Below are 19,717 nucleotides of genomic sequence, written 5' to 3' on the forward strand. Positions count from 1 at the left end.
ACAAAATATTAGCAAACCAAATCCAACAACACATAAAATCATCATACACCATAACCAATTGGGATTCATCCCAAGTTCACAAGGATGGATCAACATATACAAATCAGTCAATGTGGTACTCCACATAAAAGCCAAAAACCACATGATCATCTCAATAGATGCAGAAAAAGCATTTAACAAAATTCAACATGTATTCATGATTAAAACTCTTACAAAAGTGGATATAGAGGGAACATATCTCAAGATAATAAAAGTTATTCATGACAGACCTACAGCCAATATCATACTCAGTAGTGAAAAGCTGAAAGCTTTCCCGCTAAAATCTGGAGCAAGACAAGGTACCCACTCTCACCTCTTCTATTCAACATAGTATTGGAAGTCCTAATCACGGCAGTCAAACAAGAAGAAGAAATAAAAGGTATCCAAACTGGAAAGGAAGAGGTCAAATTGTTATTATATGCAGATGATAATATACTATGTATATAAACCCCTAAAGACTCCACATAAAAACTACTAGAAATGATAAACGAATTCAACAAGGTAGCAGGATACAAGATTAACATACAGAAATCGGTTGCATTTCTTTTCACCAATGATAAACTATCAGGGAATGTAAAAACACAATACCTTTCAAAATTGCATCCCCCCAAATAAAATACTTCTGAATAAATTTGATCAAGGAGGTGAAAGCCTTATACACTGAGAACTACAAAACATTAATAAGGGAAATTGAAGATAATTCAAAGAAATGGAAAGATATCCCATGCTCTTGGATTGGAAGAATAAATATTGTTAAAATGGCTATGTTATCCAAAGCAATCTACAGATTTAATGCAATCCCTATCAAATTACCCATGACATTTTTCACAGAACTAGAACAAATAATCCTAAAATTTATATGGAACCATAAAAGACCCAGAATGACCAAAGCAATCCTGAAGAAAAAGAACAAAGCAGGAGGCATAACCCTCCCAGACTTCAGACAGTACTACAAGGCTACAATTATCAAAACAGTGTTGTACTGGCACAAAATCAGACATATGGATCAATGGAACAGTACAGAGAGCCCAGATATAAACCCACATACCAATTGTCAATTATTCTTCAACAAAGGGGGCAAGAATATACAACAGGGAAAAGACAATCTCTTCAGCAAGTGGTGTTGTGAAAGTTGGACAGCTGCATATAAATCAACGAAATTAGAACACATCCTCTCACCATACATAAAAATAAACTCAAAATGGCTTAAAGACTTAAACATAAGAAATGACACTATAAAACTCCTAGAAGAGATCATAGGCTAAACATTCTCTGACATAAATCTTAACATTGTTTTCTTAGGTTAGTCTCCTAAGGCAATAGAAATAAAAACAAAAATAAACAAATGAGACCTAATCAAACTTACAAGCTTTTTTTTTTTTTTTTTGCGGTACGTGGACCTCTCACTGTTGTGGCCTCTCCCATTGCAGAGCACAGGCTCTGGACACGCAGGCTCAGAAGCCATGGCTCACGGGCCTAGCCGCTCCGCGGCATGTGGGATCTTCCCGGACTGGGGCACGAACCCATGTCCCCTGCATCGGCAGGCGGACTCTCAATCACTGCGCCACCAGGGAAGCCCCAAACTTACAAGCTTTTGCACAGCATAGGAAATGATAAACAAAACAAAAATACAACCTACAAGAATGGGAGAAAATATTTGCAAATATTGCAACCAACAAGAGCTTAATTTCCAAACTATACAAATAGCTCATAACAACAACAAAACAAACAGCCTAGTCAAATAATGGGCAGAAGACATAAATAGACATTTCTCCAAAGAACAAATATAGATGACCAATAGGCACATGAAAAGATGCTCAACATTGCTATTAGAGAAATGCAAATCAAAACTACAATGAGGTACCACTTCACACCAGTCAGAATGTCCATCATTAAAAAGTTACAAATAACAAATGCTGTAGAGGGTGTGGAGGAAAGGGAACCCTCCTACATTTTTGGTGGGACTTTAAGTTGGTGCAGCCACTGTGGAAAATGGTACGGAGGTATCTCAGAAATCTAAAAACAGAATTAGCGTATGATCCAGCAATCCCACTTCTGGGCATATATTCATACAAAAGTATAATTCAGAAAGCCATGTGTCCCTATGTTCATAGCAGCTCTATTCACAATAGCTAAGACATAGAAACAACCTAAATATCCATCGACAGATGAATGAATAAAGATATGGTACATATATACAATGGAATACTACTCAGCCATGAAAAAGAACGAAATAATGCCATTTGCAGCAACATGGATGCAACTAGAGATTATCATACTAAGTGAAGTAAGTCAGAAAGAGAAAGACAAAATATGATATCGCTTATATGTGGAATCTAAAATATGACCCAAATGAACCTATCTATGAAACAAAAACAGAATCTTAGACCTAGAGAACAGACTGGTGGTTGCCAAGGGGGAGGGAGTAGGGGGAGCGATAGAATGGAAGTTGGGGTTAGCAGATGTAAGCTTTTATATATAGAATGGAGAAACAACAAAGTCCTACTATACAGCACAGGGAACTATGTTCAATATCCTATCATAAACCATAATGGAAAAGAATACGTTAAAAAAAGCATGTATATATATTTAACTGTATTACTTTGCTGTACAGCAAAATTAGCATTGTAAATCAACTATAATTCACTAAAAATACTGATTTAAAAAAAGGAGAAAGAAGTAGCCCAATATACTTGTGACTATAGTCAATGCAAAATTTCTTAACAAAAGTTTGACAAACCAAATTCAAAAAATATGCAAGAAAAAGGTTAATACATTATGACTAAATGGAGTTTATACTAGAATTCAGTTGTATTAACATCTGAAAATCATTCAACTAATTTCACTGTATTAATAGGATAAAAGAAAACTACATGGTCATTTCAACAGGTGCAGAAGAAGCATTTGAAAAAATTCAACACTCTTTCATAACAAAAACACTCAGCTGGCTAGGAATGGAAGGGAACTTACTCAACTTGATTAAGGGTATCTACAAACTACAGTTTACATAATACTCAAAGGTAAAAGGCTTGATATTTTCTCTCTTAACATCTGGAGCAAAGTAAGAATGTCTGCTCTCACGACTTTTATTTAACATTGTACTGATGGTCTGTTCTAGTGCATTATAAGGCAAGAAAAAGAAATGAAAGGGAAACAAACTGGAAAGGAAGAAGTAAACTTATTGCTCTTATTTGTAGACAGTATGGTAGTATTTGTAGAAAATCCAGAAAAATAAAAGCTGTTAGAAATATTAAATGAATTTATTAAGGCTATAGAATAAAAGGTCAACATAGAAAAAGCAATTGTATTTCTAAATACTAGCAAGAAAAATTAGAAAATGAAAAAAATTAAACCTCCATAATAGCATAAAAGAATACTTAGAAATAAATTCAATTAAAGATTTGCAAGACATTTTCACAGAAAATTACAAAACACTGCATTGGAAAATTGAAGACCTAAATAAATGGAGAGCTATACCATGTTCATGGATTGGAAGACTTAATTTATTAAGATGGCAATTTCCTCCAGATTGACCTACAGATTTAATGCAATTCTAACAGACTTTGTCTTAAGAAATCTGCAAACTGATTTTATTTATATGGAAATAAGTGATCCTTTATCTGATAGCACAAGTGTCAAAAAGTAAAAGCTTCATACTACTGCTCCTGAGATTTATTATTTAAGCTACAAACTGTGCCTATCATTTTTTAAAACAGAAACTTTCATATGATCTGGGAACAGGTTTTGCCTTTGAAAGCTTTTTCTTGGAACATCTGTTGGACCATAATAAAGAAACTGAGTATGTCAGTGATGGACTTACAATGGCTAAACAATACATTTAAAAAGTGTGGCAAAACTTTGGGGGTCTATATACTTAATAGATAAGATGTGTGCAGAGAATTAAAATTTAACCATACTTTAAATGGATTTTTAGTCAGTTTTCTTACAATCGTCTTCTCCTTCTCCCCTTCTCCTCCCCCTCCCTCCTCCTCCTCCTTCTTTGTTAATATACCTCCAAATAAATGCTAGTATATCTTGAAGATGGGGCTTACGTATTACTCTGGAATAGACTTTGTGTTGATTTTATATTTTATAAAAGAAATATTTACATCATTACAATTCTTTATTAATGGAAATTTTTTCTTGTTTTTGTAGGGAAGAATGGACAGAAGCTATCCAGGCTGTAGCAGACAGACTCCAGAGGCAAGAAGAGGAGAGAATGAATTGTAGTCCAACTTCACAAATTGATAATATAGGAGAGGAAGAGATGGATGCTTCTACAACCCATCATAAAAGAAAGGTAGAAAAGAACATCTTACTCTCCTCCTCAGCACAACATTTATATGTGTAGAAAAAATATGTTAACAACTGCCATTTGCAAAAACTGTTTGCCAAGTATCTTATGATATGCTATTATATTTGTGTGGATGGTTTTTAATCAGGTGAATCTTAAACCTGTCATTGTTTAAAACCAAATAATTGAAACATCACTTTATTTTAGTGTTTCAGCAACTACCACTGAATGCTGAAAGGGCTTGTTAGGAAGTTGTGATTGATGTGCCATCATACTGCTTTATAATTTGCATTTTTCCCTTATTGTTTTTAATACTATTTTAGAAACTTGGAAATCAAGTGTTTTCCCTAATATGGTCCTTTTCTATTTGGCATTTTGTGTTCTCCTGAAAGCAGAAGGTGAAATGTCTCTGGTATACTTCCTGCTTGGTGCCCCAGTCTCACTAATGTCAGCAGGAAAGCGAACAGTCTTGGAAATTATAACTTTTTATTTTAGTGGCTGCTTCTGAGCCAATGAGAGAAACAGATTTTTTCTTCCCTCAGTGCTCCAGCATAATAATGGCCAATTTATATATTTATGAGAATTGTAAATTATGTTTTTCATTGCTATAGAAAATTGCAAAGCAACTCCCTATGTAAAAAGTGGTATTTTAAGATAAAGGGTAAAAGTATTCAAAATAGATGAACATGCCATTTTTAATGTTAGAATATATTTGTTATAATAGATTTTAAATTAATCTTCAGGTAGGAAAATGCTAATTCTTAGGGTAATGATCCATGTAATTTGGTATTAGCACAGTGATTAAGAACTCTTTGGAATTAGACTGCCTGAGTTCAAATCCTCTTTTTCCTATGTGCTAAAACCATGTGAACTTGCTGAGCTTTACAGTTACAACTTAGATTTAGTTAATCGTCCTTTCCTTACCTGAAATTTCTATTCTAATTAGAATAATATTCTATACTTGATCTTGGCCAAATGTTTGAGAATGCTGTATGTCTTCCTTGAAGACTAATCCTCTATTTTTCAGTTGAATTGTATCCCTGTTTTCTTTTGAATCACCTTAACGCTCTTCGCTTGTTCCTCAGTTATTGCAAAGAGAAAAATACAATCTAGCTTTACCCACCTTCTCAGAGAGAAAAAACTTCTTTTGCTCATGTATGTGCACATGTACACAATTAATTTGAAATTTGACTATGCTCATAAATTTAAAGTCATATCCTGATTATTCTCACCTTTTGAGTAATAAACTACCTTGTTCAGTAACAAGCTAGACTGCTGTAGAACTTCTTAATTAGAAAGATTAATAGTAAGATGCTGTTTAGGCAGTTAGAGGTTGAAAGTGGGAAGTTTATAACACTCTAACTAGAAATACTGTTACTGATAGATGTAAGAATTTTGGAAATGAATATGAAAATTTGCAGAAGAACTTTGAATGAAGAGAGACAACCTTTTGAAAGATATAAAAGTGGAAAACTATGGAAGATCCTTCTTTTTCTGTTAAGGCTGGTTGTAAATGATTATTAAAGCATAATACGTTTTCCTGTTTTGTTACCACTGTTGATTATCTTAGAATTTATCACCTTCACTAATTATCACTTATAAAGATTTATTATATGCTTATTTTGTGCTAGGCTCTGAGCAGTACTTTTATATGTGTTATCTCATTTGATCCTCATAGGAATCATATGAGGTAGGTACTGTTATCCCATTTTACAGTTGAGTCTTCTGGTATTTAAAGAAGTTAAATATCTTATTCAAGCATATAATGACTTTACACACTATGCAACTTCAGTATGCAGTCTACTTTTTATTGATTCACATATCTTGAGCTTCTATAATCTCTATAATTGTTATAGTCATTACATAACCGAGCTATATTAGAAACAAAATTATACACATAAGGTCTCTTATATTTGTACTCTGTTTCTCAAAATAGTATGTCAAATTGTTGCATTTACACAGTGCTTGAATATTAGTTAATTTCATTTTATATTAGCACACTCTTGGAAAAATCAGTAGAATTTTAATATTATAGAATACTGGTAGAAAGTGAGGTTTTTGTTGTCCTGCTGCTTGAGTTCATGTCCTGGGTCTACAATGTGTGTAATTGTGGGGAAAGTCCCTTAATCCTTCTGTACTTTATTCCCTTTATCTATAAAAGGGAGATAACAGTGGTACTTACCTCATAGAGTTGTGAGGATTAAAATATAGTTTAGAATATATGTGAAGTGCATATATACTAAGTGCTCAATGAATATTAGCTATTATTAGCTAGTATTCTACTTTATCCACATAAAGATAATTAAACATTCACATATTTTTAAAGTGGAGTCTCCTAGAATTCTCTTGTTGAAACTAAGTCTCCAAAATGAAAAACTGATAGAAGTATTTTGAATTTGGGGGGTGGGGGTCCATTGTCTTATTTAGCTTATATCTTATTTCCATTGTAATTTTAAAATTTTATTTAAAATGAAATAGTATAAAATAGTTTGAAATAACAAAGAGTCCAGAAAAAGAACATTTGTACCACTAACTATGCTATAACAATCGCAATAACTTGGTTCAAAAGGGTGAAATATTACTATCATTTCCTTAAGATGACTCTAAAACTACAGTTGACACATGAACAACACAGAGGCTTGTTGAGCTGCCCTCTGCACAGTTAAAAATCTGCCTATAAGTTATAGTTGGCCCTCTGTGTCCCAGTTCCCCCTATCTGTGGTTCCTCTGATGCAGCATTCCCTCCATATGCACTCTTGTTTTGTATCTGTGATTCTGCATTTGAGGATTCAACCAACAGTGGATCAAAAAAAATCAGTAGAAAAAATCCACATGTAAATGGATCCACAGAGCTCAAACCCATGTTGTTCAGGAGTCAGCTATATATCCTTTATGAATGTCAGTTTTAAAAATAATTTTACAAGTTCAGATTATTTTTAATTTTAGATTGTAAACACAAATATTTTCAGATAAGAATATCCTTCTCTGAGAGATAGCTTCAGGACGGTGGAGGAGTAAGGCATCACCTTCCTCCCCACGAATACATCAAAAATACATTTACATGAGGAACAGCTCCTACAGAACACCTACTGAATGCTGGCAGAAGACCTCAGACTTCCCAAAAGGCAAGAAACTCCCCTCATACCTGGCTGTGTGGCTAACAGGGTCTTAGTGCTCTGGCCAGGTGTCAGGCCTGAGCCTCTGAGGTGGGAGAACTGAGTTCAGGACATTGGTCCAGCAGAGACCTCCCGGCCCCATGTAATATCAAATAGTAAAAGCTCTCTCAGAGATCTCCATCTCAATGGGAAGAGCCAGCTACACTCAACAACCAGCAAGTTACAGTGCTGGACACCCTATGCCAAACAACTAGCAAGACAGGAACACAACCCCACCCATTAGTGGGAAGGCTGCCTAAAATCATAAAAACGTCACAGACACCCCAAAGCACACCACTGGGCGTGGTCCTGCCCACCAGAAAGACAAGGTCCAGCCTCATACACCAAAACACAGACACCAGTCCCCTCTACCAGGAAGCCTACACAACCCACTGAAACAACCTTAGCCACTGGGGCCAGACACCAAAAACAATGGGAACAACGAACCTGCAGCCTGCGAAAGGAGACCCCAAACACAGTAAGTTAGGCAAAATGAGAAGACATAGAAACACACAGCAGATGAAGGAGCAAAGTAGAAACTCACCAGACCAAACAAATGAAGGGAAAATAGGCAGTCTACCTGAAAAAGAATTCAGAGGAATGATAGGAAAGATGACCCAAAATCTTGGAAATAGAATGGAAAAAATACAAGAAATGTTTAACAAGGACCTAGAAGAACTAAAGGAATCAATAGCAGAATAACTGAGGCAGAAGAACGGATAAGTGACCTGAAAGATAAAATAGTGGAAATAACTACCTCAGAGCAGAATGAAGAAAAAAGAATGAAAAGAATTGAGGACAGTCTCAGAGACCTCTTGGACAAGATTAAATGCACCAACATTTGAATTATAGGGGTCCCAGAAGAAGAAGAGAAAAAGAAAGGGACTGAGAATATATTTGGAGAGATTATAGTTGAACACTTCCCTAATATGGGAAAGGAAGTAGTCAAACAAGTCCAGGAAGCACAGAGAGTCCCATACAGGATAAAACCAAGGAGAAACACGATAAGACACATATTAATCAAACTATCAAAAATTAAATAAACAATATTAAAAGCAGCAAGGGAAAAACAACAAATAACATACAAGGGAATCCCCATAACGTCAACAGCTGATCTTTCAGTAGAAACACTGCAAGCCAGAAGGGAGTGGCAGGACATATTTAAAGTGATGAAATGGAAAAACCTACAACCAAGATTACTCTTCTAGCAAGGATCTCATTTAGATTTGACAGAGAAATTAAAACTTTTACAAACAAGCAAAAGCTAAGATAATTCACCACCACCAACCCAGCTTTACAATAAATGCTAAAGGAACTTCTCTAGGCAGGAAACACAAGAGAAGGAAAAGACCAACAATAACAAACCCAAAACAATTTAAAAGATGGTAATAGGAACATACATATCAATAACTACCTTAAATATAAATGAATTAAATGCTCCAAACAAAAGGCATAGAAGGGCTGGATGGATAAAAACACAATACCTGTATATATGCTGTCTACAAGAAAATCACCTCAGACCTAGGGACAAATACAGACTGAAAGTGAGGGGATGGAAAAAGATATTCCATGTAAATGGAAATCAGAAGAAAGCTGGAGTAGCAATTTTCATATGAGACAATATAGACTTTAAATGAAAGACTATTACAAGAGACAAATAAGGACACTACGTAATGATCAAGGGATCAATCCAAGAAGAAGATATAACAATTGTAAATATGCACCCAACATAGGAGCACCTCAATACATAAGGCAAATGCTAACAGCGAAAAAAGGGGAAATCGACAGTAACACAATCATAGTAGGGGATTTTAACACCCCACTTTCACCAATAGACCGATCATCCAAAATGAAAATAAGGAAACAAAAGCTTTAAATGATACATTAAACAAGATAGACTTAATTGATGTTTACAGGACATTCCATCCAAAAACAACAAAATACAATTTCTTCTCAAGTGTTCATGGAACATTCTCCAGGATAGATCATATCTTGGTCAAAATCAAGCCTTGGCAAATTCAATAAAATTGAAATCATATCATGTATCTTTTCTGACCACAATGCCATAAGACTAAATATCAATTACAGAAAAAAAAATCTGTGAAAAATACAAATATGTGGAGGCTAAACAATACTACTAAATAACCAAGACATCACTGAAGAAATCAAAGAGGAAATCAAAAAATACCTAGAAAGAAATGACAATGAAAACACGAGGACCCAAAACCTATGGAATTCAGCGAAAGCTATTCTAAGGGGGAAGTTTATAGCAATACCTACCTCAAGAAACAAGAAACATCTCAAATAAACAACCTAACCTTACACCTGAAGCAGTTAGAGAAAGAAGGGGAAAAAAACCCAAAGTTAGCAGAAGAAAATAAATCTTAAAGATCAGATCAGAAATAAATGAAAAAGAAATGAAGGAAACAAGAGCTAAGATAAAAAAAAACTAAGAGCTGGCTCTTTGAGAAGATAAACAAAATTGATAAAGCCTTACCCAGACTCATCAAGAAAAAAAGGGAGAAGACTCAAATCAATAGAGTTAGAAATGTAAAAGGAGACGTAACAACTGACACAGCAGAAATACAAAGGATCATGAGGGACTACTACAAGCAACTATATGCCAGTAAAATGGAAAACCTGGAAAAAGTGGACAAATTCTTAGAAAAGCACAACCTTCCAAGACTGAACCAGGAAGAAATTGAAAAAATGAGCAGACCGATCACAAGCACTGAAATTGAAACTGTGATTTAAAAATCTTCCAACAAACAAAAGCCCAGGACCAAATGGCTTCACAGGTGAATTCTATCAAACATTTAGAGAAGAGCTAATACCTATCCTTCTCAAATTCTTCCAAAATATAGCAGAGGGAAGAACGTTCCCAAACACATTCTATGAGGCCACCATCACCCTGATACCATAACCAGACAAAGATGTCACAAGAAAAGGAAACTACAGACCAATATCACTGATGAACATAGATACATAAATCCTCAACAAAATACTAGCAAACAGAATCCAAAGGCACATTAAAATGATCATACACCATGATCAAGTGGGGTTTATTCCAGGAATGCAAGGATTTTTCAATATACACAAATCAATCAGTGTGATAAACCATATTAAAAAATTGAAGGAGAAAAACCATATGATCATCTTGTTAAAGCTTTAGCAAGAAAAAGCTTTTGACAAAATTCAACACCGATTTATGATAAAAACTCTCCAGAAAATAAGTATAGAGGGAACTTACCTCAACATAATAAACACCATATATGCTACAGCCAACTTCATTCTCACTGGTGAAAAAATGAAACCATTTCCACTAAGATCTAGAACAAGACAAGGTTGCCCCCTCTTACCACTATTATTCAACACAGTTTTGGAAGTTTTAGCTACAGCAATCAGAAAAGAAAAAAAAAAAGAATCCAAATCAGAAAAGAAGAAGTAAAACTGTCACTGTTTGCAGATGACATGATACTATACATAGAGAATCCCAGAGATGCTACCAAAGAACTACTAGAGCTAATCAATGAATTTGATAAAGTAGCAGGATATAAAATTAATGCACAGAAATCTCTTGCATTCCTATACACTAATGATGAAAAATCTGAAAGAGAAATTAAGGAAGCACTCCCATTTACCACTGCAACAAAAAGAATAAAATACCTAGGAATAAATCTACCTAAGGAGACAAAAGACCTGTATGCAGAAATCTATAAGACACTAATGAAATAAATAAATACAGATGGAGAGATATACCATGTTCTTGGATTGGAAGAATCAACATTGTGAAAAATGACTGTACTACCCAAAGCAATCTACAGATTCAGTGCAATCCCTATCAAACTACGAATGGTGTTTTTCACAGAAGTAGTACAAAACATTTCACAATTTGTATGGAAACACAAAAGACCCCAAATAGCCAAAGCAATCTTGAGAAAGAAACCCGGAGCTGGAGGAATCAGGTTCCCTGACTTCAAACTCTACTACAACCTACAGTAACCAAGACAGTATTGTAGTGGCACAAAAACAGAAATATAGATCAATGGAACAGGCTAGAAAGTCCAGAGATAAACCCATGCACATATGGTAACCTTATCTTGATAAAAGAGGTAAGAATATACAATGGAGAAAAGACAGCCTCTTTAATAAGTGGTGCTGGGAAAACTGGACATCTACATGTAAAAGAATGAAATTAGAACACTCCCTAATACCTTACAGAAAAATGGACACAAGAGCTTCCCTGATGGCGCAGTGGTTGAGAGTCCGCCTGCCGATGCAGGGGACACGGATTCGTGCCCCAGTCCGGGAAGATCCCACATGCCACGGAGCAGCTGGGCCCATGAGCCATGGCCACTGAGCCTGCGCGTCCAGAGCCTGTGCTCCACAACGGGAGAGGCCACAACAGTGAGAGGCCCGCATTCCGCAAAAAACAACAAGAACAACAACAACAAAAATGAGCTCAAAATGGATTAAAGACCTAAATATAAGGCCGGGCACTATCAAACTCTTAGAGGAAAACAGGCAGAACACTCTAAGACATACATCACAGCAAGATCCTTTTTGACCCACCTCGCAGAGAAATGGAAATAAAAAGAAAAATAAACAAATGGGGCCTAATGAAACTTAAAACTTTTGCACAGCAAAGGAAAACATAAACAAGATGAAAAGACAACCCTGAGAATGGGAGAAAATATTTGCAAACGAAGCAACTGACAAAGGATTAATCTGCAAAATACACAGGCAGCTCATGCAGCTCAATATCAAAAAAACAAACAACCTAATCCAGAAATGGGCAGAAGACCTAAATAGACATTTCTCCAAAGGAGATATACAGATTGCCATCAAAAACATGAAAGGTTTCTCAATATCACTAATCATTAGGGAAATGCAAATCAAAATCACAATGAGGTATCACCTTGCAGTAGTCAGAATGGCCATCATCAAAATATCTACAAACAAGGCTTCCCTGGTGGCGTAGTTGTTGAGAGTCCGCCTGCCGATGCAGGGGACATGGGTTCGTGCCCCGGTCCGGGAAGATCGCACATTCTGCGGAGTGGCTGGGCCTGTGAGCCATGGCCGCTGGGCCTGCGTGTCTGGAGCCTGTGCTCCGCAACGGGAGAGGCCACAGCAGTGAGAGACCCGTGAACCGCAAAAAACAAACAAACAAACAAACAAAAAATCTACAAACAGTAAATGCTGGAGAGTGTGAGGGTGTGGAGAAAAGGGAACCGTTTTGCACTGCTGGTGGGAATGTAAATTGATAGAGCCAGTATGGTGAACAGTATGGAGGTTCCTTAAAAAACTACAAATAGAACTACCATTTGACCCAGCAATCCCACTACTGGGCATATACCCTGAGAATACCATAATTCAAAAAGAGTCATGTACCACAATGTTCATTGCAGCTCTATTTACAATAGCCAAGACATGGAAGCAACCTAAGTGTCTATCGACAGATGAATGGATAAAGAAGATGTGGCACATATATACAATGGAATATTACTCAGCCATAAAAAGAAATGAAACTGAGTTATTTGTAGTGAGGTGGATGGACCTAGAATCTGTCATACAGAGTGAAGTAAGACAGAAAGAGAAAAACAAATACCATATGCTAACACATGTATATGGAATCTAAAAAAAAAAAGGTTCTGTATAACTAGGGGCAGGACAGGAAGGAATAAAGAAGCAGATGTAGAGAATGGGCTTGAGGAGACAGGGAAGGGGAAGGGTAAGCAGGGACGAATGAGAGTGTGGCATGGACATATATATACTACCAAATGTAAGATAGCTAGCTAGTGGGAAGCAGCGCATAGCACAGGGAGATCAGCTTGGTGCTTTGTGTCCACTTGGGAGCATAGGGAGGGTTGGAGGGAGACACAAGAGGGAGGAGATATGGGGATGTATGTTTATGTAAGGCTGATTCAGTTTGTTATATAGCAGAAACTAACACCATTGTAAAGCAATTATACCCCAATAAAGATGTTTTAAAAAAATGAATATCCTTCTCATAATTTACTGAATATATTTTCTTCTTTGTTCACTTTTTGACAAATGGGCACTAGGATGAAGAGAATATCTAGTGATTATAGTAGCTATGCTGAGAATTGTCTTAACTGCTCTCTGTTACCTGGATCAGACAGATGTGGTAGAGTATTGCCATAGTGTCTGCTGTGCAGCTTGAAACTCTTGGAGAGGGAAGGATACTGGTGGCGGAGAGAAGAGGCAAAGGCCTTGCAACCAGATTCTAGTGCTGATCTTTGTTTAAATTAAAAGATGATTTTTCAAAGGAATTTGATTACAGCAGGGGTCCCCAACCCCCCCTCATCCACACACACCCCCGCCAGGCTGCACAGCAGGAAGTGAGCAGCGGGTGAGCAAGCGAAGCTTCATGTGTCACTCCCCATTGGTCCCCATTGTTTGCGTAACTGCCTCAACCATCCCTCCCACCCTCAGTCCATGTTAAAATTGTCTTCCACGAAACCAGTCCCTGGTGCCAAAAAGGTTGGGGTCTACTGGATTAGAGGACGCAGGAATGCTTAATCTTGGTCTGCCAAGCTGCCATTATCTATACCCTGTCATGTATGTGAAGCGGCACAGCATAAAAGGATTAATAGTCAAATGGGAATAAAAATTCTGCTTAGTTTTCAAGTAACCAATATAGACCTCTCTGGGAGCAGCTGTTTATCATCTCATGACTTAGGTAAGAAGTATAATCAGTACCTCCTATATTCCCATTTTGTCTGATTCCAGTTCTTGGAATTTTCTTACTTACTGCCTGACTACCATAACTGATAACAATGGCTAGCATACAGAGAAGGAGAGGAATAAAAGAACAGACCTGCTGAAATCAAGTGATCTCTCACTTCCTACCCAGAGGGAGGAGCAGCATAATCAGTGTTGTAGAAGTTGACTGATAAGATTAAAGCTTCCCCTTCCTTGGGCAAAAGCACTAGAGGAAGTGGGCAGAGAAGTGAACTTCTTGAAAGCCTCCTTTTCACTCCATGGGCCTTATTTGGTTTATTACTTACATTGTAAATATATGTGGAATTAATCTTTTTTGACCAAATATGCTAAAACCATTGTATTTTTTTCCTTGTATTCCTCTTCAATTATATATAAATATTTGTAACCTAATTTTGGGGCTAGACAATCTTTTTCTTACATTCTAGTGTGTGTGATTTGAATATACTGAGTAAGCACTTTTTGTATATGCACATGCATCTCTTAACCTAAAACAGCCACATTGATATGTTAGAGATTATGTAAAAGAAAGAGTATAACTCTGTAAAATATTTCCCTAATAAATTCTTAGGTTTGGATTTTAGAGGGTTAATTTTTCTGGAGCGTGTCTTATGCTGTTTTAAAAAAATTTTTTTATTGAAATGTTGTTGATTTACAATATTGCACTAGTTTCAGCTCTTATTTTTAAAATTTTTTTATTAAAGTGTAGTTGATATACAGTATTGTGTTAGTTGATTTACAGTTTGTGTTGGTTTCCCCTTCGGTAACCATAGATTGTTTTCTATGTCTGTGAGTCTGTTTCTGTTTTGGAAATAATTCATTTGTACTTTTTAAAAAGTTTCCACATATAAGTGATGTAATATTTGTCTTTCTCTGACTTACCTTCACTTAGTATGGTAATCTCTATGTCCATCCACGTTGTTGCAAATGGCATTATTTCGTTCTTTTTTCATGGCTGAGTAATATTCCATTTTGTGTGTGTGTGTGTGTGTGTGTGTGTGTGTGTGTGTATGTGTGTGTGTATCATATCTTTATCCATTCATGGACACTTAGTTTGCTTCTATATCTTGGCTATTGTAAATAGTATGTTATGCTCTTATTTTTAATTAAAATCTTATTGTATCTTTTCCCTTAACACCATCCAAAAGAGGAAAATAGTTTACATTACATTTGTAAAGACTAGATAATCACCGTGTATACTGCACTAAAGATGAACATTTGGTATTAAAGATAATTTTTAAATTTTCCAAAGTTTTATCAAAATAGATACGATAAATGTTTCTCATTTTATCATATACTAATATAAATTTTATATAGTAATGTAAATTTTTGTTAGTAATATGTTTCCATGTAAATTCCTCATTTTTTTTAAGATTGACATACTGACAGAAGCTATGAAATTTAGCGTTAAGGCTGTCATCCTTTTTGAAAACCTCCTTGTCCCTAAGAATTACAATCCTTAAAGAATATGGTACTATTTCATTATTATATATTGCTTTTCATGTGAAAATGTCATAAAGCAATTTACAGCTTATTTTCTAATTTTTATCCCCAGAATTCATTTTCAGTTTATATGATATTTAGTAATGGGACACAGCAAGTATCATTTCCCAGTATTTTTAGATATAAAATTAAGTGGGTACTGTTCAAATGAAGCTTTGAGCAATAAAAATAACATTATGGCTTATTTATGAGAATAATGTCTGTCAGTTCTTCACTGCTGTGAAGTAAAGTTCCCAAGTTTAATATCTTAAAACAATGACAGTATATAATTTCTTCTGATTTTGTGGTTTGCCTGGGCAATTCTGCTGGTCTCACTTGGACCTTTCAAGCAGCTGTATTCAGCTGGCACATGGACTGGGCTGGAAGATCCATGAAAGCCTTTCTCCCATGTCTGGATTTTTGGTTCTCCTCCAGTGAGCTCTCTGTTCATGTGATGTCTCATATTCCAGGGCCTCTCCATATGGCCTTTCTCTCCAGCAGATAGCCTGGACTTCCTTACAGCATGAGAGCTGACTTTTAAGAATGAAACTTTTCCAAGAAGGAGAAAGCATACGCTCCCAGACTTAAAGGCTAAGTCCGGAACTGGCACTCTATCACTTTGATGGTATTTTGTGTTTAAAGCTGGACTCAAAGCCAGCCCAGGGACAGGGAAAGTTGACTCCACTTCTTCATGGGAGGAATGGCATGTACATACAGGGAGTCGGGACTGGAGGAATTAGTGTCTGCCATTTTTGGAGACTACCTAGCACAAAGAGCTTTGTGGTAATATAGTATTACTTGATTTTTAAAAACCTGTTAATGAAAATGGAATTACTTAGTATTACCTACTGTTTGTTCAAATAACAATAATTCTGTTAACTCTATTCTGTATATTTAGAGTGACGTCTTTGGTTTTTAGTTGAATTAATAAATATACTTGGGGCCTCCCTGGTGGCGCAAGTGGTTGAGAGTCCGCCTGCCGATGCAGGGGATACGGGTTCGTGCCCCGGTCTGGGAGGATCCCATATGCCGCGGAGCGGCTGGGCCCGTGAGCCATGGCCGCTGAGCCTGTGCGTCCGGAGCCTGCGCGTCCGGAGCCTGTGCTCCGCAACGGGGGAGGCCACAACAGTGAGAGGCCCGCATACCGCAAAAAAAAAAAAAATATATATATATATATATATATATATATACTTGGTTATTTTCCCTATCTCTTGCTACTTTTCTTTGAATTAGAGATGCTACTAAATGATTAAGACAGTGTAACTTGACATTTGGAAAAATTATCAAGATTATCGGTAGTAAATATTATTGAAAAGGAGTGAAACCATTCATTCTAAAATTTTTAGAATTTTTACATGTATCTACAGACATATTCACCAGTGAACCATCTGGTCCTAGAGTTTTCTTGTTGAAAGATTTTTGACCACAATTCAATTTCCTTGATAGATATAGGATATTCAAATTATCTATTTCTTCTAGAGTAACCTTTGAATTTGAACCTTTCAAGGAATTTGTTCACTTCATATAAGTTGTTGATTTTATGGACATAAAGTTGTTTATAATACTCCCTTGGGATCCTTTCAGTATCTGTAGAATCTGTAATGCTGTTACCTCTCTCATTCCTAATATTAGTTATTTGCATCTTCTTTCTTTTCCTGAATAATCTGGCTAGAGATGTATCAATTTTATTGATTTTCTCAAAGAACCAGCTTTTGGTTACATCAGTTTTTCATTCTTCTTATTTTTTTTTCATTTTTTAATTGGAGTATAGTTGATTTACAGTGTTGTGTTAGTTTCTGCTGTAAAGCAGAGTCAGTTGTGCATATACATATATCCACTCTTTTTTAGATTCCGTTCCCATATAGGTCATTATAAAGTACTGAATAGAGTTCCCTGTGCTCTTCATCAGGTTCTTATTATTTATCTGTTCTATATATGGTATGTATATGTCAAATTCGAATCTCCCAATTTATCCCTTCCCCTCCTTTCCCCCCTGATAACCACAAGTTTATTTTCGACATCTGTGACTCAACTTCTATTTTGTAAATGGGTTCATTTGTACCATTTCTTTAGATTCCACATATAAGTGATATCATATGATATTGTTTTCTCTGTCTGACTTACTTCACTCAGTATGACAAACTCTAGATCCAACCATGTCGCTGAAAATGGCATTATTTCATTCTTTCTTATGGCTGAGTAATATTCCATTGTATATATGTACCACATCTTCCTTATCCATTCCTCCATTGATGGATATTTAGGTTGCTTCCATGTCCTGGCTGTTGTAAATAGCGATGCAGTAAACATTGGGGTGCATGTATCTTTTTGAATTATGGTTTTCTCTGGGTATATGCCCAGGAATGGGATTGCTGGATCCTATGGTAGCTTTATTTTTAGTTTTTTAAGGTATCTTCATACTGTTCTCCATAGAGGCTGTATCAATTTACTTTCCCACCAACAGTGCAAGAGGGTTCCGTTTTCTCCACACCCTCTCCAGCATTTATTCTTTCTAGATTTTTTGATGATGGCCATTCTGACCTGTGTGAGGTGGTACCTCACTGTAGTTTTGGTTTGCATTTCTCTAATAATAAGTGATGTTGAGCAACTTTTCATGTGTCTCTTGGTCATCTGTATGTCTTTGGAGAAATATCTGTTTAGATCTTTGGTCCACTTTTTAAATGGGTTTGTTTTTTTGATACTGAGCTGTATGAGCTCTTTGTATACTTTGGAGATTAATCCCTTGTCTGTTGCTTCGTTTGTAGATATTTTCTCCCATTCTATGGGTTTTCTTTTTGTTTTGTTTATGGTTTCCTTTTCTGAGCAAAAGCTTTTATGCTTAATTAGATCACATTTGTTTATTTTTGTTTTTATTTTCTTTACTTTCAGAGGTGGATCAAAAAAGACGTTACTGCCATTTATGTCAGAGAGTGTTCTGCCCATGTTTTTCTCTAAGAGTTTTATAGTATCTGGTGTTACATTTATGTCTTAATGCATTTGAATTTATTTTTGTGTATGGTATTAGAGAATGTTCTAATTTCATTCTATTACATCTAGTTGTCCAGTTTTCCCAGTGCCTCTTATGGAAGAATTCCTCCATTGTGCATTCTTGCCTCCTTTTTCATAGATTAGGTGACCATAGGTGTGTGGTTTATCTCTGTACTTTCTATCCTGTTCCATTGATCTATATTTTTGTGTTTTTGTGACAGTACCATACTGTTTTGATGACTGTAGCTTTGTAGTATAGTCTGAAGTCAGATAGCCTGATTCTCCCAGCACTGTTTGTCTTTCTCAGGATTCTTTTGGCTATAAAGGGTCCTTTGTGTTTCCATACAAATTTAAAAATTTTTTGTTCTAATTCTTTGAAAAATGCCATTGATAATTTGATAGGAATTACATTGAAACTGTAGATTGCCTTGGACAGTATAGTCATTCTGACCACATTCGTTCTTCCAATCCAAGAACATGGTCTCTTTTTCCAATGGTTTGCAATGTCTTCAATTTCTTTCATCAGTGTCTTAGAGTTTTCAGAGTTCATGTCTTTGGTCTCCTTAGGTAGGTTTATTCCTAGATATTTTACTCTTTTTTGATGCAATGGCAAATGGGATTGTTTTGTTAAAATCCGTTTCTGATCTTTGTTTTTAGTGTATAGAAATGCAACAGATTTCTATGTATTAGTTTTGTGTCCTGCAACTTTACCAAATTCATTGATTAGTTAGTTCTATTAGTTTTCTGGTAGCATCTTTAAGATTTTTGATGTATAGTATCATGCAAACAGTGACAGTTTTTTTTAAACATCTTTATTGGAGTATAATTGCTTTACAATGGTGTTTTAGTTTCTCCTTTATAACAAAGTGAATCAGTTATACATATACATATGTTCCCATATCTCTTTGCTCTTGCGTCTCCCTCCCTCCAACACTCCCTATCCCACCCGTCTAGGTGGTCACAAAGTACTGAGCTGATCTCCCTGTGCTATGCAGCTGCTTCCCAATAGCTATCT

The 19,717-nt window shown here is 36.0% G+C and overlaps 1 protein-coding gene across 4 annotated transcripts in view; it reads left to right on the forward strand.

Moving 5' to 3' along the window:
- Positions 1-19,717, forward strand: part of AKT3 (AKT serine/threonine kinase 3) — a 406,674-nt gene that overhangs the window by 208,207 nt on the left and 178,750 nt on the right. For all 4 annotated transcript variants that reach the window (XM_060090902.1, XM_060090903.1, XM_060090905.1 and 1 more), the window contains one exon: positions 4,195-4,339. In XM_060090902.1, the coding sequence (XP_059946885.1) occupies positions 4,195-4,339 (145 nt within the window). The remainder of the gene's footprint in view (positions 1-4,194; positions 4,340-19,717) is intronic.

The sequence above is a fragment of the Mesoplodon densirostris genome, chromosome 2 (assembly GCF_025265405.1).
Source record: "Mesoplodon densirostris isolate mMesDen1 chromosome 2, mMesDen1 primary haplotype, whole genome shotgun sequence".
In the NCBI taxonomy this organism is placed as follows: Eukaryota; Metazoa; Chordata; class Mammalia; order Artiodactyla; family Ziphiidae; genus Mesoplodon; species Mesoplodon densirostris.